General features: G+C 34.9%; 1 protein-coding gene across 2 annotated transcripts in view; it reads left to right on the top strand.

Annotated features, from left to right (window-relative positions):
* The window catches only part of plxna3 (plexin A3), a 355,788-nt gene that overhangs the window by 269,895 nt on the left and 65,421 nt on the right, over positions 1 to 20,472 (top strand). For both annotated transcript variants that reach the window (XM_087263713.1, NM_001098489.1), the window contains 3 exon segments: positions 10,939 to 11,035; positions 16,554 to 16,744; positions 18,732 to 18,880. In XM_087263713.1, the coding sequence (XP_087119839.1) occupies positions 10,939 to 11,035; positions 16,554 to 16,744; positions 18,732 to 18,880 (437 nt within the window).

The raw sequence follows: 20,472 nt of genomic DNA, 5'->3' as shown, positions 1-20,472 counted from the left end.
AACAAAAAGCACACTCTACTTAAACACCCCTAATAAAACTACCTACACTCTACAAAGAAAATAACAGAAATAAAAATACAATACTAAACCTTTAAATGGGGGAGTGACACTGGCAACAGAGGTGAGGATCCACATGCAGGTTTATTAGCGAGGTCAGGCCAGCAATGGTTAACACAGGGGCAAACAGATGTATACTGGCAGTCCAGAATCGTAGTTAATAGGCAGGCAGATGGTCAGAGGCATGCAGCAAACAGGATTAAACAAATAAACAAGGCAAGGATAAAAAAATATGTTAAAGCGAGACAAAGGAAACGCTTTGTAATGTCACTAGAACAGATAACAAGACTCAGCAATGAGTGTCTCAAAGTGAGCTGTATATATGTGTGTGTATTCAGTACTTGAGCAGCGTCAGCTGTATGCAATCAGTCAGGATCAGGAACCGGTTGTGTGTGTTGTGTTTACCTGGGATCTGTAGTCCATAACGTGGCGGATTTGTAGTTTGTGTGAGTGAATGTTTTTTCAGCGACCTCTGGTGTTTAGATCGCTGGTGATCATGACAAAACCTTCCTACCTATTTATAAAAATGAGAAAATAAGTAAAATAAAGAAAAAGTGTGGAATCCAACCCCTACTATTTCGAACCATGTATATATACTGGAGGTATCACAATAACATGAAAACCAAAGTTACACACAACACAGGAATACACAACCAACAAGTATCGCAAACTATAATATTTTTCCAACAACATTTCAATTTCACAACTACACGCCAACAACTCCCTCTCCGCTCTCCTTGACCGTTCCACCTTTTAAAAGAGGCCCTACGTCACTCCAGTTAATCTCCGGTGATGACGCCGGCGTAATTAGGGTGGGACCTGTGATGTAAGCAAAATCGGGAGGAGAGAGAGATAGGAAACACACGGGGGAAACAGATACACACATACTTGTGAACGCAACAATTGTGATAATTGAATTGAATTCATCTTTATTTTTATAGCAGCTTAACATAGAAGTTCTAGTAAATTGAAAATGTGTCAGTGCAGTTTTCAGAGATAAAGTTCAGTTTAGTGTGGTTTAATTTCACTGCTGAAAGTCCAAACACTGAAGAGTAAATCTATCGATGCTCAGCTCTACAAGTCCCAAACCAAGCAAGCCAGTGGCGAAGAACAAACTTCACCAATTGATGAAAGTGGAGGGGGAAAAAACCTTGAGAGAAACCAGGCTCAGTTGGTCACAACTACAGTATTTCTCCTCTGGTCAAAGTTCTTGTGCAGAGCTACATTCTAGGCTCTGAAGATAATCAATGTGTGATACAGTATTTGAAAAAAAAAATTATAATCAACATTTGTTTCATATTATTTTAGGGGAAAGAAAGCATTGCTTCAATTTCTGAAACTGAACATCATGTTATATTTCAAAGCATTGCGATATGTATATTTGCGATATTTTGATAATTATGATACACATTGCATAGACCTGATATGTGCTTACTTAGTTTTATATTCATTTAAAATGTTAATTTTTTCTATTGAATCAAAGCTTGAGTAGTTGTGTTGTGTTTTTTATCAGTTGTGTTAATTTTCAAACTACTTACAAAATTTTTTCCACATTTAAAATCAAAATGTTGTCATTTGCTTAAAGGGCACCTATTTGACTCCTTTTTCAAGATTTAAGACAAGTCTTTTGTGTCTCCAGAATGTGTCTGTAAAGTTTCAGCTCAAAATACCCATTCAATTATTTATTATAGCTTTTTAAATCTGCGAAATTTGAGCTGTTAGGACACTGTAGCTGTTTTTGTTGCCTGTGTCTTTAATACAAATGAGCTGGTTCTCCTCGCCCACCATTCCCACATGCATGTCAGAGGCTTAGAGATCTCTCTGTATTGCTCTGATGTGTGTAGCCATCACATAGATAAACAGCACAGTGACAGATAATAATAAAGCAGATCTCCCTTACTACAGTAAGAACTTTTCCAACTGTTATTTGATATATTTGTTGTGTAGTTAATTCAAGCCTTTCTGCAATAATGAGTCAAACACAATGTCATTATAGACACACATACACACGTTTAGCTTTGCACTGTTTTAGCACAACTAATGTGACAGAATACACATTAATATACACTGCGGTATGGACATCTGTTAAGTTAATGTACAAAATAAACCTCATTTTAGTCCTCAAATCAGGATTGAAGCATCTTTTTTTATAATTGTACTGACGGTGATATAATTGCACTGGCTGTGGTGATGAATTACAGCGATTTTTTTCATTTGCACTGTTTAAAAAATGTTTTAACCTAGTGAAACTCATTCTTGAGGTGCTGATGATCACAGAGGGCTGAACAGATCTTTTAATCACAGTTGCGTTGCGCACATCCCATCTTATTGATATGATTAGTGTTAAGTGTTAATATGGAGACATGTTAATACGCGTCTGTCAATCAATCCAGTGGGCGGGGAAACCACACTCATGTCATTCCACTCACTCATTTCATGTTGTGGTGGACCTCAAAATGGGAGGGATTTGGATCCTATTTTAACATAAGGAAATGTAAAAAAAAAGAGACTTATTGTGTTTATATCACTTCAGTATGACTCTGCACACACTATACCTACACACAGGTCTGTCAAAACAGTTTACAAAAGTTGATTTTCATCCTAGGTGAAATTAAAATTGACCAAAATAACAAAAAATCAAAATCTGCCATGTTGTTTTCAGAGTTGTTTATGATATTTTTTTAGGAAACTGAATTTTTTTAGAAATCAATGTAAATCAAACTTTTTCTGTTAGATAGATTTTACAGCTATTTCTTAAACATGCAAACGGTATTGAAATGTGGCCCAAAGATGTGGTGGAAATGGCCTTCATTCATGTGGTTTTATCATTATTTTTTCTGATAAATTGAGGCCAGTTTCGGAGGTGAGATTACCTCGCTGTCGTTTTCAGTCATTTCCAGCGAGGCCTCTGACAGAACCAGGTCAGGCTGTCTACACACAAACACACTGCGATACAGTGGGAAGACAAGCTGGAGGAAAATCAATTCACTACTGGCACAGATAAGCAGTATTGTATGGGCAAACACAAAGGCTTCCTCCATTTACACACAGAGGCTAATCTCCACAAAGCCCAAACCTTCAGCAGAGGAAGGCAATAGGGAAGAAAACACACCACTTTATTGCTCAAGATTTAAAGTCTGTCTGTCGCTCCATCTATCTATCTATCTATCTATCTATCTATCTATCTATCTATCTATCTATCTATCTATCTATCTATCTATCTATCTATCTATCTATCTTGTCTGTCTGTTGTTCATTCTATCCATCCATCCGTCTGCCATTCGCTCCATCCATCCATTCTCAATGGTCTGAGTACTGAGCCTAGTGGTACACCATTTTGAACTTGTGGTAGATATGGTTTCTTATGTTTTGCTACATATTTAAAGTCTGTTTATCTATCCATCCATCCTTTTTGTTGCTCTGTCTGTCTGTCAATTCATTCATAGCTTATATTCAAACATAAAACTTTAAACAAAGCATTTTTAACTGCATATAAAATTATCCGTACATCCGTCTATCCATCCATTCATCCATCCATCCATCATCCATCCTTTTTGATGCTCTGTCATCCATCTATTCATTTGTTTTATTGTTCTAACACTATTTCCATCCATCCATCCTTTTTGATGCTCTGTCATCCATCCATTCATTTGTTTTATTGTTCTAACACAATTTCCATCCATCCATCCTTTTTGATGCTCTGTCATCCATCCATTCATTTGTTTTATTGTTCTAACACTATTTTCATCCATCCATTCTTTTATCCATCTATCCATCTAATGTTTTTTCCCTCCCTGTTTGATGCTCTGTCTGTCTGCCAATCCATTTATAACTTTGTCACTGTATATGAAACTATCCGTCCATTCCTCCGTCCATCCATCCATGCATATTTTTAACGATTAGGTTACTATTGTGATTTTTAATGTCATGTGATACTCCTAGGGATAGCATTTTTTTAAAAAAAAGCACCAGTCCGAATACTTAGCCTATTGGTACACCCTTTGGAACTTATTGTAGGAGTGGTTTCTTCTCATGTTGTGCTACAAAATTAAAGCATGTTTATTTTTCCATCCAATCCATCCACCCATCCATTCATTCATTTGTTGTTCTATTTTGCTAACATAAATCATTCTATCAATCCATCCTATGTTTTATCCATTCTTTTTGATGCTCTGTCTGTCTGTCTATCTATCTATTTATAACATTGCTACTGCATATGAAACTATTCATCCATCGATCCGTCCATATTTTTAACGATTAGTTTACTATTGTGGTTTTTAATGCCATGTGATACTCCTAGGGATAGCATTTAAAATGTAAAAAGCAGCAGTCTGAATACTGAACCTAGTGGTACACCTTTCTGAACTTGTGGTACAGTAGGTATTGTTTCTTTTGTTTTGCTACAAAAAAATATCTATCTATCTGTCTGCCTGTCTGTCTGTCTCTCCGTCTGTCCGTCTGTCTGTCTATCCAGCTAAAGGAACTATCTATCTATTTATCTATCTATTTTTAATGACTTTAGTTTAGTTTTTGATTGAATTTCAAATTAAGATTCTCCTAGGGGATAGCATGTGCAATGTAAAAGTCAACGGTCTGAATACTGAGCCTAGTGGTACACCATTCTGAACTTGTGGTAGATGTAATTTATTCTCATGTTCTGCTACAAATTGATAATGGCCAGAAAGGCATGATTTGAACCATTGCAATCCCTTTAATGGGAATGTTGTGGTCAGTAGTATCAGAAGCAGTTCTAATGTTTGGTGATGCTAATAAAGAGATGAAAACACACACTGACAACAGCAGCAGGTCATTTGTAACACTGATAAGGGTTTCAGTGAAACTATCCTAACTGGAATTCCTCACAAACACAATTTTTTCTTCAAGACTGAACATGCAAAACTGTGTAGATACCACTTTTTTTCCATTATCGTTGATAGAAAATGCAGATTTGCTACCATTGACAGGCTTACGGGTTTTTGTTGCGCCATTTTTTTTGTTGCACATACATTAGTACATCAGACTATTTTCCTATGGCTTGAGTTCATAATGGGTCAACGAATGGGCAGATAAGTAAATGATGTTGATGTTGTGACCTCTGTGACCTGTTTGTCTGTACATGGGTCATCAGTAATTGACCCTAATTAAGCGTCAGGAGCAGCTGTGCCTCATAGAGATGTATGAGCACTGGTTGCCCAGCGTCAACAGCTCCGCTCAGCTTTAGTTCAGCTTTTCAGCACCTTCTCCAGCGCACGACCCGCTCCAGTTCCTCCCAGATATTTCCTTCCAGAACAGCTGCCGAAAGACGCCGTGGCACTGCTTGTTTTTTCTATTTTGTGATTTATCTGAGCTGCGCGGCTGAATGAGCGCTGATGTAACAGCTGACGTTTCAATCGCCGCTAATGACTGGTCGAAGCATGAGGCTGTTCTTTCACTCTTTTTCCAAAATAGAGTTGGGTTTGGCCTTAAATGGACAAAAATTCAGAGTTTCAGTTTCTGAAGGGGGAACGAGCCGTCAGAATAAGCAGAGCTCTGCATGCCGGCGGTGATTTTTATGGCAGTCAATAATTGTGCAAATTGGGTATCAATCAAATCAGTTTGCACAGCGTGAATAAGATGCAAGATGCTAATCCCTTTAGTGAGTTTGTTTGGAAGTTGGACGCATTAATGAACACATTTCTTCCTTTTTTTTTTTTAACACGTATAGATTTAGACTTTTAGCCAAAGCAAACATACTAAAACATTGGGGCAAAAGTTTCACAAATTAGTTTATGAAATCATTCTCGCACACCATATGCTGGGTCAAATATGGAGAAATCGTACAGTTCAGTTCATTTTTTTTTTTGGTTACACTTTACAATTAGGTTGTATTGGTTAATGTATTTTCTAACATAAACATACAACAAACAATACATTAATTACAGCATTTATTAATCTTTGTTAATGTTAATTAAACTAAAGTTGTTCATTGTTGGTTCTTAACTCAGGGGGTTAATGTTAACAAGCATGCATTTAGATTTTAATAAAGCAATGATTAATGTTACTATGCTTAATAAAGCTTGTAACAGTATACTGAATGTTTTGTTCAGTATTAGTTCATATGAGTAAATACATTAACTAATGAACCCTTTTTGTAATGTATGACAATTTTGTTGTCAGTTTCATTTAAATGCATCTTGTTAACTGTTGGTTTGTCCATTTTTTTAGTTTGTAGCATTTTTTTCAGTGTATATAAATTAAAACTAAAGCCATCAAACTAAATCCAATTTTGAAATAAAATAACGAAAAATAATTAATTATGGAAAAATATTTCAGGAATAGTTTTTAATTTTTTATTTAATTTCATTTAACGTTTAATTTAATCACAGTAGGCGCAGTAGGTAGTGCTGTCGCCTCACAGCAAGATGGTCGCTGATTCGAGCCTTGGTTGGATTTCTGTGTTTCTGTGTGGAGTTTGCATGTTCTCCCTGCGTTCGCGTGGGTTTCCTCCGGGTGCTCCGGTTTCCCCCACAGTCCAAAGACATGCGGTACGGGTGAATTGGGTAGACTAAATTGTCCGTAGTGTGTGAATGGGTATGTATGGATGTTTCCCAGAGATAGGTTGTGGCTGGAAGAGGATCCGCTGCATAAAAACGTGCTGGATAAGTTTGCGGTTTATTCTGCTTTGGCGACCCTGGATAAATAAAGGGACCAAAGCCTGGTTTATACTTCTGCGTCAAGTGATCGGCGTGACCCACAGCGCATGCAATGCGCACAGCTGTACATTTATACTTCTGCGTGCTGTTTCTGTTGTTCTGCAATAACACTTCCGAAACACTAGTTGGCAGTGATGTGTTTATGTTCCTCTGTGTCGAGTTTCTTCACTGGTGTTTTATTTTTCCTGAGGCAGGAACCGACGGAAGTGCAACAACTTTAACAATTAGGTTAACACAAAACAAAACTTTCCATCCGGAGCTCCTTCAGAGGATTCCACACTTGTAAACAATCGCTCCATTGGGCTCCCATGGCTCTCAGTCCCACCCAGACTTGTCAGCGCTACCAAGCCGACCAATCACAGAGCTGGTGCTATGTGTACGTTGCGAGGTGTAGTTACATTTTTTGAGAGGTGCACGTCAGCGACGGCCACGTCGTAAGGCTATGCGTCAACGCAAAGGCAAACACATACTTTGAACAACTGATTTTTCAGATTTTTTTTTTAAAGTTCACTTTAGAATAAGTTGAACCAATCTCTGAGCTTTATTAATTAACTATTCTTTTCAATTGAATTCTTTTATATTAATAAAATTATCTGCCTCACAGAAAATAAATAAATAAATAAATAAAGGGACTGAACATTAACCCAATTCAAAATACAAGAAAAAATAATACTAAATGCAACCAGTGGAAAAGTCCTTCATTTTCCAGCTTTAAGATGTCAAACCGATAATGATAACATTTAAAATAGCATTTATCAGCCAATATTGATATGGCCGGCATGTATTGTGCATCTTTAAAAAACAAACAAACAAACAAAAACAAAAAAAACACATATCTATTTAACTTTTTTGTTGCTGTGGTGGTGATGGTGGTTTGGGGTCTGGTAGTGTATAGATGGTGTATGAGCTGCTGGTAAAGTGTTGTTATTGAGCTTCTCCTCATCAGCAGGTGACGGTGCCTTTTACTGTCTGGATTTTAATTAGCAACAACAGCAAGAGCACTTAACCAACGTAACCCTGAGAGAATATCACTGATCAGCCTCATCGATCGCAGACACTCCACTAACAGACTACAAGAGCAGAGCACACCGAGCCACCTTCAGCATTGTATAGTACAGACTGACTCAGCATTAAATAGAAATGTCTAATACTATATATATATATATCATTCATTTTCCTTTGTCTTATCTGGGGTTGCCGCAATGGAATAAACCGCCAACTCTTCCAGCATATGTTTTATGCAGTGGTTGCCCATCCACCTGCAACCCAGTACTGGGAAACACCCATAAACTCTCACATTCACACACGCACTCATACAGTACAGCGAATTTTGTTCACCCACTTCACCTATAGTGCATGTCTTTGCACTTGGAGGAAACCCATGCCAACATGGTGGGAATATGCAAACTCCACACAGAAATTCCAACTGGCCCAGCTGGGACCAGCGACCTTCTTGGTGAGGCGACAGTGCTAACCACTGATCCACCGTGTCACCCTTTTTTTATTTCATTTTATTTTAGCAGATACATTTAAGTGAAGTTAAATGTTGAAGTGAGTGAAATAGTGTTGTGTTGTTGTGGTGTTGAGGGCTGCTGATCAGTGATAGTTTGTGTTAGTCAGTGGATTTACTGGATTCTACACAGGTCAGATGTTATCAGGTCTGCTGGAGGAGAAACAGACATGATAACATCTTCTTCATCTTGATCGTCTCCTGAGGTCTTCTTGATATCAGAGCTCCTTGGCTGTGTTTTTGACCAAAGTGCTGATGAGTTTGCAAATTATCCTTTCTCTTACGTCAAGACGTTATCTAAAGCGATCAGGTTATTTTCTCTCATTTTTCCTGTTACATACAGTTAAAGTCCGAATTATTAGCCCCCCTGAATTATTACACCCCTGTTTATTTATTTCCCCAATTTCTGTTTAACTGAGAGCAGATTTTTTCAACAAATTTCGAATCATAATTTATTTTTTTAATTTACCATGGTGACAGTAAATATATTTGACTAGATATCTTTTAAGACACTTCTATACAGCTTAGAGTGACATTTAAATGTTTAACTAGGTTAATTAGGTAAACTAGGCAGGTGTAGGTATTAGGCAAGTTATTGTGTAACAATGGTTTGTTCTGTAGACTATCGAAAAAACAAAATAATATTAATAATATTAATACTAATAATATTGAATTTAAAATGGTTTTAAAAAATTAAAAACTGCTTTTATTCTAGCTAAAATAAAACAAATAAGAATTTCTCCAGAAGAAAAAATATTTTCGACATACTGTGAAAATGTCCTTGCTCTGTTAAACATTATTTGGGAAATATTTAAAAAAGAAAAACAAAAAATCAAAGGGGGCCTATTCATTCTCACTACAACTATGTTTTTTTTTTTTTTTTTACTTTATTTTTACAACGTATTTAATATTTTTTCATCTGATAATATTTATTTATCTTTATCGTTTTTAGAATGGAAACATTGGAAAATGTAGTTTTATTTTGTAATTAAAAATTTATTTTTTGTGTTATTTTTTCATTCTAAAATAGTAGAATTCTAATCAAAAGTAAGTCCTAAAATTATTTTAGATTTTTTTTTTTAATATTTATGTCTTTTTTTTATTGTTATAAAGCTTTTTTTTATAGACAACTGTTATTTATAAAATGTTTGTACATTTGTAAACCTCTATTTGCCATATATAGTTGAAGTCAGAATTATTAGCCCCCCTTTTAATTTTTTTTTTCTTTTTAAAATATTTCCCAAATTATGTTTAGCAGAGCAAGGAAATTTTCACAGTATGTCTGATAATATTTTTTTTCTGGGGAAAGTTTTTTTTTCCAGACTAGTCTAAAAGCAGTTTTAAATTTTTTTAAAAAACATTTTAAGGTAAAAATTATTAGCCCCTTTAAGCTATATTTGTTTTCGATAGTCTACTGAACAAACCATCGTTATACAATAACTCGCCTAATTACCCTAACCTGCCTAGGTAACCAAATTAACCTACTTAAGCCTTTAAATGTCATTTTAAGCTGTATAAAGGTGAAAAATCCTTTTCAGGTCCTGAAAAATATCCAGTCAAATATTGTGTACTGTCATCATGGCTAAGATAAAATAAATCAGTTATTAGAGATGAGTTACTAAAACTATTATGATTAGAAATGTGTTGAAAAAGCAACACCATCCATTAAACAGAAATTGGGGAAAAATAAACAGGAGGGCTAATAATTCAGGTGGGCTAATAATTCTGACTTAAACTGTAACTACACATAATATTAACGTATTATAATACTATCTATAATTTTAAATGATATTAGAGAACATTTTTATTCAGGAATAATTAAAGGAAATTGTCTAAAAGGGTGTCTTCTGGAGGAATTTTTGAATCTTTATTTTAATATACATTGATTAAACTGAAACTAATTGTTTTTATTTATTTATTTGTTTATTTGTTTGTTTGTTTGTTTGTTTGTTTGTTTAGTTTACACTAGAAATGACAAGAAGTCAAGACAACAAATTATTTTATTGTATCTTTATTTTATCTTATTTTAATAAGTTTATAATTTTTCAACTACATTAAGTTATACAATGTTTAAATTAATATTTTTTGTCAGTTAGATTGATGTTGAAGTTGTCTGCTATGCTGCTATGGCATTAAAACAAACAAACAAACAAAAATAAATAAATAAACAAATAAATAGATAAATAAATAAGGGCATCACGATGGTGCCAGTGGGTAGCACAATCGCCTCACAAGTCGCTGGTTCGTGCCACGATGGGTTGACGTTTCTGTTGGGAGTTTGCTTGTTCTCCCACTTGTTCGCAGGAATTTCCTCCAGGTGCTCCGGTTTCCCCCACAATCCAAAGACATGCACTATACTGTAAGAGAATTAAGTAAGCTAAATTGGCCGTAGCGTATGTGTTTGAATGAGAGTGTATGGATGTTTCCCAGTGATGGGTTGCAGCTGGAAGGGCATCGACTGCGTAAAACATATGCTGGATAAGTTGGTGGTTCATTTCTCAGTGGCTACCCAAGATTATTTAAGGAATTAAGCCGAAAAGAAAATGAATGAATGAATAAATGAATGAATGAATGATTAAATGAATGAATGAATGAATGAATGAAATTGCTTCAAACTAATTTTTTCAGCTTTTTTTCTCTCACATTTCTCACTCTGTTGTTTATGTGCTTTACCTGCAGTACTGGTATGAAGGGAACGAGATGGGGGATCTGCCTGTGGATTTCTCCATCGTGTGGGACGGTGACTTTCCCATCGACAAACCCTCATCCATGAGAGGTAAGAAACCAAACACTTCACCTCAACTCAATCGCAGCATCCTCTTGATTTGTCTGCTACCTTTGCTGCAAAGTGGAACTGACTGCATCTTTCATCTGATTCGATCTGGATTTCTCCGTCTGTCTGGTGTTTTCTCTCTGCTTTATTTTATTGATTGTTTCAGTCGTATAATAATAAGCTCATATTAGAGCTTGGGATGGTGGAGAATCACAGTCTGTCACCTTTTACCACGTCCACACCGCTGTCAGTTCACATTTACCTCCAAATCTGCTGTGAAAGGGCCCCAGATGTGCGGTTACAGAGAGTTTGTGTACTACACTATTTTCTGAGTTTATTAGAAAGCCTTTTACTTTCTTTATTATTGTGTTTTCAGAAACCTTCATTTATTATATTATATTATATTATATTATATTATATTATATTATATTATATTATATTATATTATATTATATTATATATTGTATTATATTATATTATTTTATGTTATATTATATTATATTATATTATATTATATTATATTATATATTGTATTATATTATATTATTTTATGTTATATTATATTATATTATATTATAGCAGCGTAATACGATATATTGTAGTAAAAATAATTATATTAACTTTTAATTTGTAATTCAAATTATTGTAGTATATTTATATTTTCATATTTCTAGATTTTAAATGTACACATGATGTTAAATAGAATATTTGTAAGAATTTTAATTTTATTGTATTATAATTAGTTTCAAAGTTATTTTAACTGTTAATATAACATGATTTAATATAACAACATAATATCAAAACAAAAATTTTAAATATTTATATTTATCTTAAATATTATGTGTATGTTATATATATAAATAATGTAGGTATTTTACTTATGCAATTGCATTCATATTTTTACATTTTGAATATGCATACATAACATTACAGAGTCATTTATTTACAATTTATTCTTTAATTTTATAAATGTATTTTATTGCAATTTACTAATTTATTTTTGTGGTTAAGTTTATATTTGAATGGCAAATATAATATGACATAACAATATATAATATTGTTAATTATTGTGCACCTGTAGTCATATTTTCACATTTTAATTATTTTATATTTATATAAAATTTATTGTTTATACTTTTATTTAATTATGATTTATTTTAGTGGCTATTTTTATACTTTAATGGTCAGTATAAAATGTATATTCATTTTAGATTATAATACAAAATAATTTTTGGTATGTAAATAATGTAAAAAATATAACTATTTTCAAATATTACTCCATATATTTTTTAATCTTTATAAGCTTGTTTATGTTACAATATGTTTAGATTGTGCTGAAAAATATAAATTAAAAAGTTTCCAACTTAATAACATCCTGGCCTTTTAAAGATTCACATTTCTTTAGTCTCCCTTTACAGATAACGACATGACTATTAACTTGCTCCCAGTGAGCACCGTTTTGGATAACTCTCACTTACATGAGGCAGTTTTTGTGTTGAGATTCCGCCTGTGTAGATGCCGAACATGGAGCGAGCTCATAGCGTCTGGAACAGAGCCAGTGTGTAGAAGTAAACCTCGACACCCTTGGTTTTGCGCTTGCTTTGGGCCTGGGGTCAGAGTTATTAGTGTGTGGGCAGCACATGAATCACGGCGCAGTGAATGCAGGCGTGGGCTTCTCTTCCAATACCTTCCCCTTACAGTTCAATTATCGATTGGCACCACACAGCTGGCACCACTCCAAACATGGCCTGCGTTTAACTGGCTAGCCAAGCGGACGGCTGTGTTTTCAGGCTACGTTACACTAGCGCGTTTTCATTTAAACCGTATTATCAACAGGTACACCTGCAGTCAACACTACTTCAGTGTTTGACCCTCGAAAAATAGAGACTTTTGTAAATGCTGCAGACTCTGTTATAATTAGGAAATTCTGAGGTTGTGTTTAGTGTAGACCAATCGGCAACATCTCGCTCTCTCGTGTGAAGCCTATATGGAATTAACTGAAACTGCGATTCATCACAATTCCTCTAGGCTGCTGGCTTCAGAATAGAGCACATTTCTATTGATCCCAATGTTAAAATGGCCAACTTTACAGCAGAAAAAAGCTGTTTACAGCCTGGTACAAAAAGATTTTGGTGTAAATAGCTAATATTCCACTTCATGACAATTGTGAGGGGGTGATTTTTTTTTTGCAACTCATCTGTTTAATTTCTAATAAGTCTTTATAATTAAAGGCGTGGCCACTTGAGTGACAGCTAGGTCTCATCACTCAGCTGATTCTGGCTGATCAGCTGCTGAACTCAGCCTATTCATCATACTTTTGTTTTATTTTATGTGGCTTTACAGTCAATTCCATTTTGAGATCATTGTTTTACAATTATCAGATGATATGGCATGCTGTGCACTTAATTTTGCTCACAAAAACCATTTAAGTCCCCTCCATTTCCCCAGTGTGAGTGAAATTCTTAAATACTTTTATATATGAATGTACTTGTTTTATTTAAAGGTGCCGTACACTACATTGGTTTAAGAAGTTAAATTGTTCTCTGATATCTGCATAGTAAGTTTATGGCTTCGGTAAGTTAAAAAAAAAATCTCCAGAAACTTTAAGCTAATTTATTAATCAATAAAATACCCCTAGAATCAGAAGGTCCATTATTGACCATATATGGTTCGTTTTGTGAATTTTCACACACACAGCGTGATGTACACTAAACACAGACAAATATAACTGCAATCAGAGTAACTGTAACCTGTTTTGCTCACCAGGGGCCTCATGTATCAATGCTGCGTACGCACAAAAACTTTGCGTACGCCAGGTTTCACGCTCAGAATCGCTCACGTTTGGATTTACTAACGATGAACTGAACGTGGGAATGTGCGCAGCTTCACGGCAGTTTTCTGGCTGGCGTATGCACATTTTTTGTGCGTGTCTGTTTTATTTCCATTGGCGACTCCTAGAGGCAGTTGTGTTACATTCCTCTCTACAAAGTGTCTGAGCCTTGCAATGGCAGCTGTATGAGACGGGTTCATCTAGTAGGTATGTAAGGTTTCCATACCATACAGTTGACCAGCTAAACATTAAAGCACAATTTGCAGCAGTCACCTGTTTTCCCAATGTAATCTGAGCAATCTACTGCACGCACATTGCTATAAAGACACTATCTGAAGATGAATTTGCAAGCGTGAATCAGAAACATTTCCATTCAATAAATGTGCAAATAAAATATGATGCACAAACTTATTGATGATTCCTACTTGTCTTCTCGTGATAAATAGTGGGCAAAATCTGATATGTAGCGGGGGAAAAAGAAGAAAGAGTTCATCAGACGCTGGATTCGAGCCGAGTTTATGCTCGAACGTGTCAATACATGATCACATGCGTCTTACGAGGTGCGCCACTGAGACTGCTAAGGGTGCTGCAACATTTTATAGATATAAACCACACTATTTCTTTTTTTAATGCACTCAGTGCGATGTTCAGACCCAACATGTTTTAACCGCATCAGCTAAACTCTCCCACTCTATTTTTTTTCTTTTGTTGTTAATTCCAGAGAACAAACTTGCAAATAACACCGCTTTTCTCCGGTCTACCTCCGAAAGCAGCACCTCCAATTCACATTCTGTTCAAAGTTTCTCTTTTTGCTTGATTTTGCCATTGCTTTTTCGTTGGGTTTTTCCATTAGCATAGTCATTAGCATATTCATACGGGGGAGGAGGCAGGGAGGGGTTTTGTGCTCGTGCATGTTGCGCTCAGTTTCACGTTCATTCGCATGTACAAAAGAATATGCGTGAGATTCGGCGTACGCAGTGTTTCATACATCTGAATTTTTTTATGCGTACGCACATTTACAGCTTTGTGCGTACGCAATGTTTTAGTAAGATTTCCATGCAAGTCTTCGTACATGAGGCCCCAGATCTGTTGTGGATAAAGAGAGTCATAGAGATGTATTGTGTTTTAGGATGTTGTGTTTTGCTATAGTCAAAGAAAACACCCAGAAATAAATGTCGACATCTGCATGAACACATGACAGTGGTGTGATTTGACAAGATTCAGCTGTATACATGTGTTTGTTGAAACATAAGTGTCATATTTCACAAAAAACATGATCAATTCACAAAAGATGTCACTAAACATACCTTACGCCTCTTCAGAGTGGAGCGGAATAAATGTGTAATCTGTACATCTTGCAATCTTTGCGTCCTGAGGCCAGTTTGAAACATTCCTCGTGCTGCCGTTGCCCAGTAACGCACAGTAAATAATTTGGGGCTCATATTTTCAAAATAAAAGTCAGTAGGTGACTTATACATTTAAAATAACTAAGGGTGGAAAGTTATCACTGTTGTATCGCTAGAAAACATTTGGCCTATCAAATTTAGCCTGAGGCGTGCCTTTTAATGATCTCAGAGCTTTTTTATGATCTCAGAGTTGCAAATGAGTCGTGATTTCTTGCTGATGTCAGCTGCTCGTCAGGTCCGGATGAATGACCTAAAGTATGCATACATGCAAATGCAGAGGGTGTGACTCGTGAGTCTCATCACAGTTTGTTTTGTTCTCTGATTGGCCTATGGTCCACCGAGGTTTTACATGTGGAATTTAAATGAAAATGAGGAAACGGTGTCTGAGGCTCACAGTATGCCCATTTCCATATACTGATATTTTATTATTCTACTATGCCTTGGTATACTCAGATTTTCATTATGGGGCACCTTTAAGATAATTAATTTATCATTTATAATTTTCTTTAGAACTCTAATGCATTCCAGAATCTAACAGATAGATTAACTGTAGGCTATAGAACAGTCGTCTGAAATGTCATAATGCCTGGATTTCATAAATAGTCTTGCATTTACTACATAATACAGACTAGTTTTAAACTATTTGGAGATAAGATGCGTTTAAAAAAATGTCACAAGAACAATGCTTAGTGGCTCAATGTATTACAAACGTTTTAAAAAAGACCAAACTGTTTATTGACGCAGTACACAACCAAGCACAAGTGGTCAGAACACAAACCAATCACAGGTAATGAAGTATTAAGCGTTTCTCCCAGAAAAACCCATCTATGCAAAATGTAGCAGGCATCCGTTGCTCTGCCCATGCCCTGCCTCCCATTTTCAGTTACCCGCAGTCAGTGCGATGACACGCGAACAAAATGTCGACGGTTGGCCCTGCACACGTGTAACTTCATTTGCGCTTTTTAGAAACCTACGAGTGACGTTGTGAATACTACGACCTTATTTTTTACAGTCTATAATGTAGACTCATTTGGTTTGGGACCAGATGCAAGCCGATGCAAGCCAACAACAGTTGGTTTTCGTTTGCGCTAGTTGTTTGACGCGGACTTGATGCTAAAACAAAAATGCTGTAGTGTAAATGTTGCCTCATTCTCTCTCTGTGTTTGTGTATGTGTGTTTGTGTGTGTGTGTGTGTGTGTGTGTGTGTGTGTGTGTGTGTGTGTGTGTGTGTGTGTGTGTGTGTGTGTGTGTGCGTGTGCGTGTGCGTGTGTGTGTGTGTGTGTAGCTCTCCTGTATAAGTGTGAGGCTCAGAGGGACAGCTGTGGACTATGTCTGAAGGCTGACAGCACATTTGAGTGTGGCTGGTGTTTGGCCGATAAGAAGTGTCTCCTAAAGCAACACTGTCCATCAGCCGAACACAACTGGATGCATCAGGGACGACGCAACATTCGCTGCAGCCATCCGCGCATTACCAAGGTGAAAACAAACACATTCATATGTCTCATATAAGAGCCATTGCAGAGCTGTCCATTTTTGGGTTGTTTAGAGATGAACTTTTACTAAAACATGTTCAAGTCATCATGCAATATTCTTGCTAAAACCATTGCAGTTACTTCCATCTATAGGGCTGGGCGATATGGCAAAAATGCTATCTCGATAACTATTTTCCTTATTGAAGATAACGATATATATTCCTATATAAGTTTTTAATACTTCAAAATTTTAAAGAGTACCCCAACAATAAAGGAAGCCACAAAATTTAGCCATTAAAAGGTGTAACATATTTTTGGCCAATTTATTTTCGATGGTGCATCTCTAATATCAACACACTTCTAGATTCCCATTGTTGCACATTGCTGCTCAATGATTGGCTTTTAGATCAATATAGAGTAAAAAAAAAACTCCAGAGCTTATCATTGTTATTGACATCAACTTTATCGTGATTTTATAATATCATTTATCAGCCCAGCACTACTTCCATAATGTGGTATTTCTGATTGATTCTGAGTAGTTATTGATGGTTTTTGGGTTGTTGTTATTTTTAATACTATTCACTAATACATTTTTCACAATTTAAATATTAATTTATGAAAATTTCTTTATTTTTCACACTTTACACTAAGGTTGTATTAGTTAACGTTGGTTAATACACTTACTAACATGAACAAACAATTTTTATTACAGTATTTGTTCATGTTAGTTAATGTTATTTTAATGAAAATAAATTTATTAATTGATACTTCACATTAACTTGCGGTGCATTAACTAATGCTAACAAACATGAATTTATATTTTAATAATGCATTAGTAAATGCTTAGCTTTGATAATAAACCATCTACGCGTATTGTTTATTCTTAGTTCATGTTAGTAAATACATTAACTAATGAAACTTTATTGTAAAGTGTAACATTTATTTATTTACTTATTTATCTGTCTATTTATTTATTTATTTATTTTATAAATTTGCACAAAACAATTAAACAATCAAACAAATATACAATATACAAACAAACATCCCAACACTATTTTTCCCTTTTGTGGTTTTAACATAAGAAACACATAGATAACAGTCTGCAAACATCAAAGTCCTCAAGCGTCATACAAATTAACGGCAAGTGTTTTTTTAAAATGTATTTATTTATTTATTAATTAATTAATTTATTTGTTTGTGTTTGTCTGTTTTTTGTTTGTTCTATTTTTTGGTAAGTTTTATTTATGTGGTGCACATACGTACTGAACTGTGCACAGTTTATCCAGAAATAAATTTGGATTTATTTATTTTTCTTTGTTTGTTTTTATATAGCTTATCCCAACTGCCAAAATTAAAATTATAAAATTAATAAAAGTGATTAATTAAAATCAACATTCACAATGGTTTTATTTATTTTTACAGATTTTATATATTTAGCAATCTTTATTCAGCTTTATAATTTTGATTTATTATTATTATTATTATTATTATTATTGTGTTATATTATTGTTGTTATTATTATTATTGTTATTGTTATTTTTATTGTGTTATATTGATATTATTTTTATTATTGACAATGTTCATCATTATTAGTTTTTCATTTAGCATTTTTTATTTATGTAAAAAAATAAATTAAAAATATATATCGTTTTCAACTATCATTTTATTTATATTATTTACCTTCATCATAGTTTATACAATTCTTTCTAATTACAACATTTTTTAACAAAAATATCTTACAGTATTTAGAATTGAAATCTATCCATTTTTCCTGCAATTATCCTATAGGTTTTTATTAACTTTTTTTATACTCATTTTTCTTCTCTAAACTTCTCAAAAGAGTCAGACTTTACGTATGACATGAAAGTTATTGGTGTCTAAGATGTCTCCTATTAAAAACACCACTGTCCACCTGCATGTAAGATCTCCCAGCTTACACCTCTGCATGTGTGTGTGTTGACCTACAGCGTCTGCTTCTGTCTCTCCTGTAGATTCGTCCTCTGACGGGCCCGAAAGAAGGAGGCACACGCGTCACCATTGAAGGGGAGAATCTGGGGCTGCAGGTTCGAGAAATCACTCACGTGCGTGTGGCTGGAGTTCGCTGTAACCCTGCTGCAGCTGAATACATCAGCGCTGAGAGGTGCATTATGGGAAACACCACACATTCTCATCAGACTTCATTCTGACAGCCAAATTGTAATTTAGTTTGAGCATCAGCCTTTCGACTAAAATTAAAAGCTAGTTTTAGTCTTCTGAAGCATTGTAGTCTACGTTTAGATTGAATTTTAAAAGATTTTAGTCAGCGGGATCTACTAATCAACTAAAATCATAATACTCTTATAAACCGGATTGATATGACGTTTTGAACTACGGATACACAGATTTAACTGTCTAGATCAGTGGTTCTCAAACTGTGGTACGCGTACCACTAGTGGTACGCGGGCTTCCTCCTAGTGGTACGCGGAGGAACCGCTGAACAATGAAAGAAACAATTAACACTTTTAATCCTTTAAAGCGTAATATAACATCGATGTGATCAGCATTGGCTGTTTTGTGAAGCGTACGATCACAACGCTGTGCTTAGAATGTTTACTTTAGTGCTTTGTGTCATAAGCTGTTATAAATCATTTCCCGAAGTTTAAGAATTGATTCTGAAGCGTGATTTGACTGACATGAAAAATGGCCAATCACAGTCGACCTTGTCTAGTTGCGTGAAACGTAAGGGCGGGACAAATGCTTTCTGTGTTGCAGAGACAGAAAAAACAACTTAAAAACAAATGTTTTGTTGGTTTAATGCTTCTCGGATGTTTTCACTATAGAGATGTCTAGCAGAGTAATTAAACCGCGGACATATTTCCTGTCTTTTTGATGATCTACAAACACGTTTCGCTCTCCGACAGCCAGTCTCTCGCCTCTGACCTGTCACTCCTCTAAATACATTCTGAATGGCGGCGCGGGAATGGAGGTATTGCGCAATAACTCATTTCTACAAATGTGGCGAGTGCTTTATTTTAACACGAGAGCACATTAATGTACGCAAATCGCTAAAACAGATATGCGAGCTCTTAAATAGGCTTTTTTTTCAAATGAACTGCAAGTCCTCTCAGGATCGCTTGTGTGCTCAGATTGAATACAATCGCGATCTTTCCTCTATTAAAGTAGACATTATTTATCTTTGTTCCTTGACTAAATTTAGTCAAAAGTATTCAAAGTTATTAAGTATTTAGAAATAGATTGATACATGATCGATGACAATGCTAATGGTCTTCTTATTTGGCTGTGTTGTGAAGTGAAACTTACTTTTAGCAAAGGTGTATTTTTTAATTTTTTTTCTTTAAGACAAAATAATTATGCTGGAAATGTTTCTGGATGAGGTATTTATGTGATTTATACATTAAGCTGTATTCTGATCTGTCTTAAATCATTACAGGTCAAAGCAATCCGTTGTTACTTATTGTTTATTTATCAAAATTAACAATAAGGCTCTTAAAGCATAAGAGTCATGAAAAGGAAAAATCGACCATACTTTCTTTGTTAGTGCAAATTCCTTTACATGTAGCTTTGGGATTTAAGCAATTAAACCATTCAATCAGGTTTCCACGTAAAAAAGTGATTTCATAATGAAAATCAGATTTTCTTTTTTTTCCAAAAGTAACCAACTAGTACTTTTTAAAAGAGTACTTTGTACTTTTACCTAATATTAATATTATTTACTAAAATTTGTGTTATTTT

Source organism: Danio rerio, chromosome 8, assembly GCF_052040795.2.
Source record: "Danio rerio strain M-AB ecotype USA chromosome 8, GRCz13ab, whole genome shotgun sequence".
NCBI classification, from domain to species: domain Eukaryota; kingdom Metazoa; phylum Chordata; class Actinopteri; order Cypriniformes; family Danionidae; genus Danio; species Danio rerio.
The sequence above is the reverse complement of the archived record's forward strand: the minus strand, read 5'-3'. Positions and strand labels throughout refer to the sequence as shown.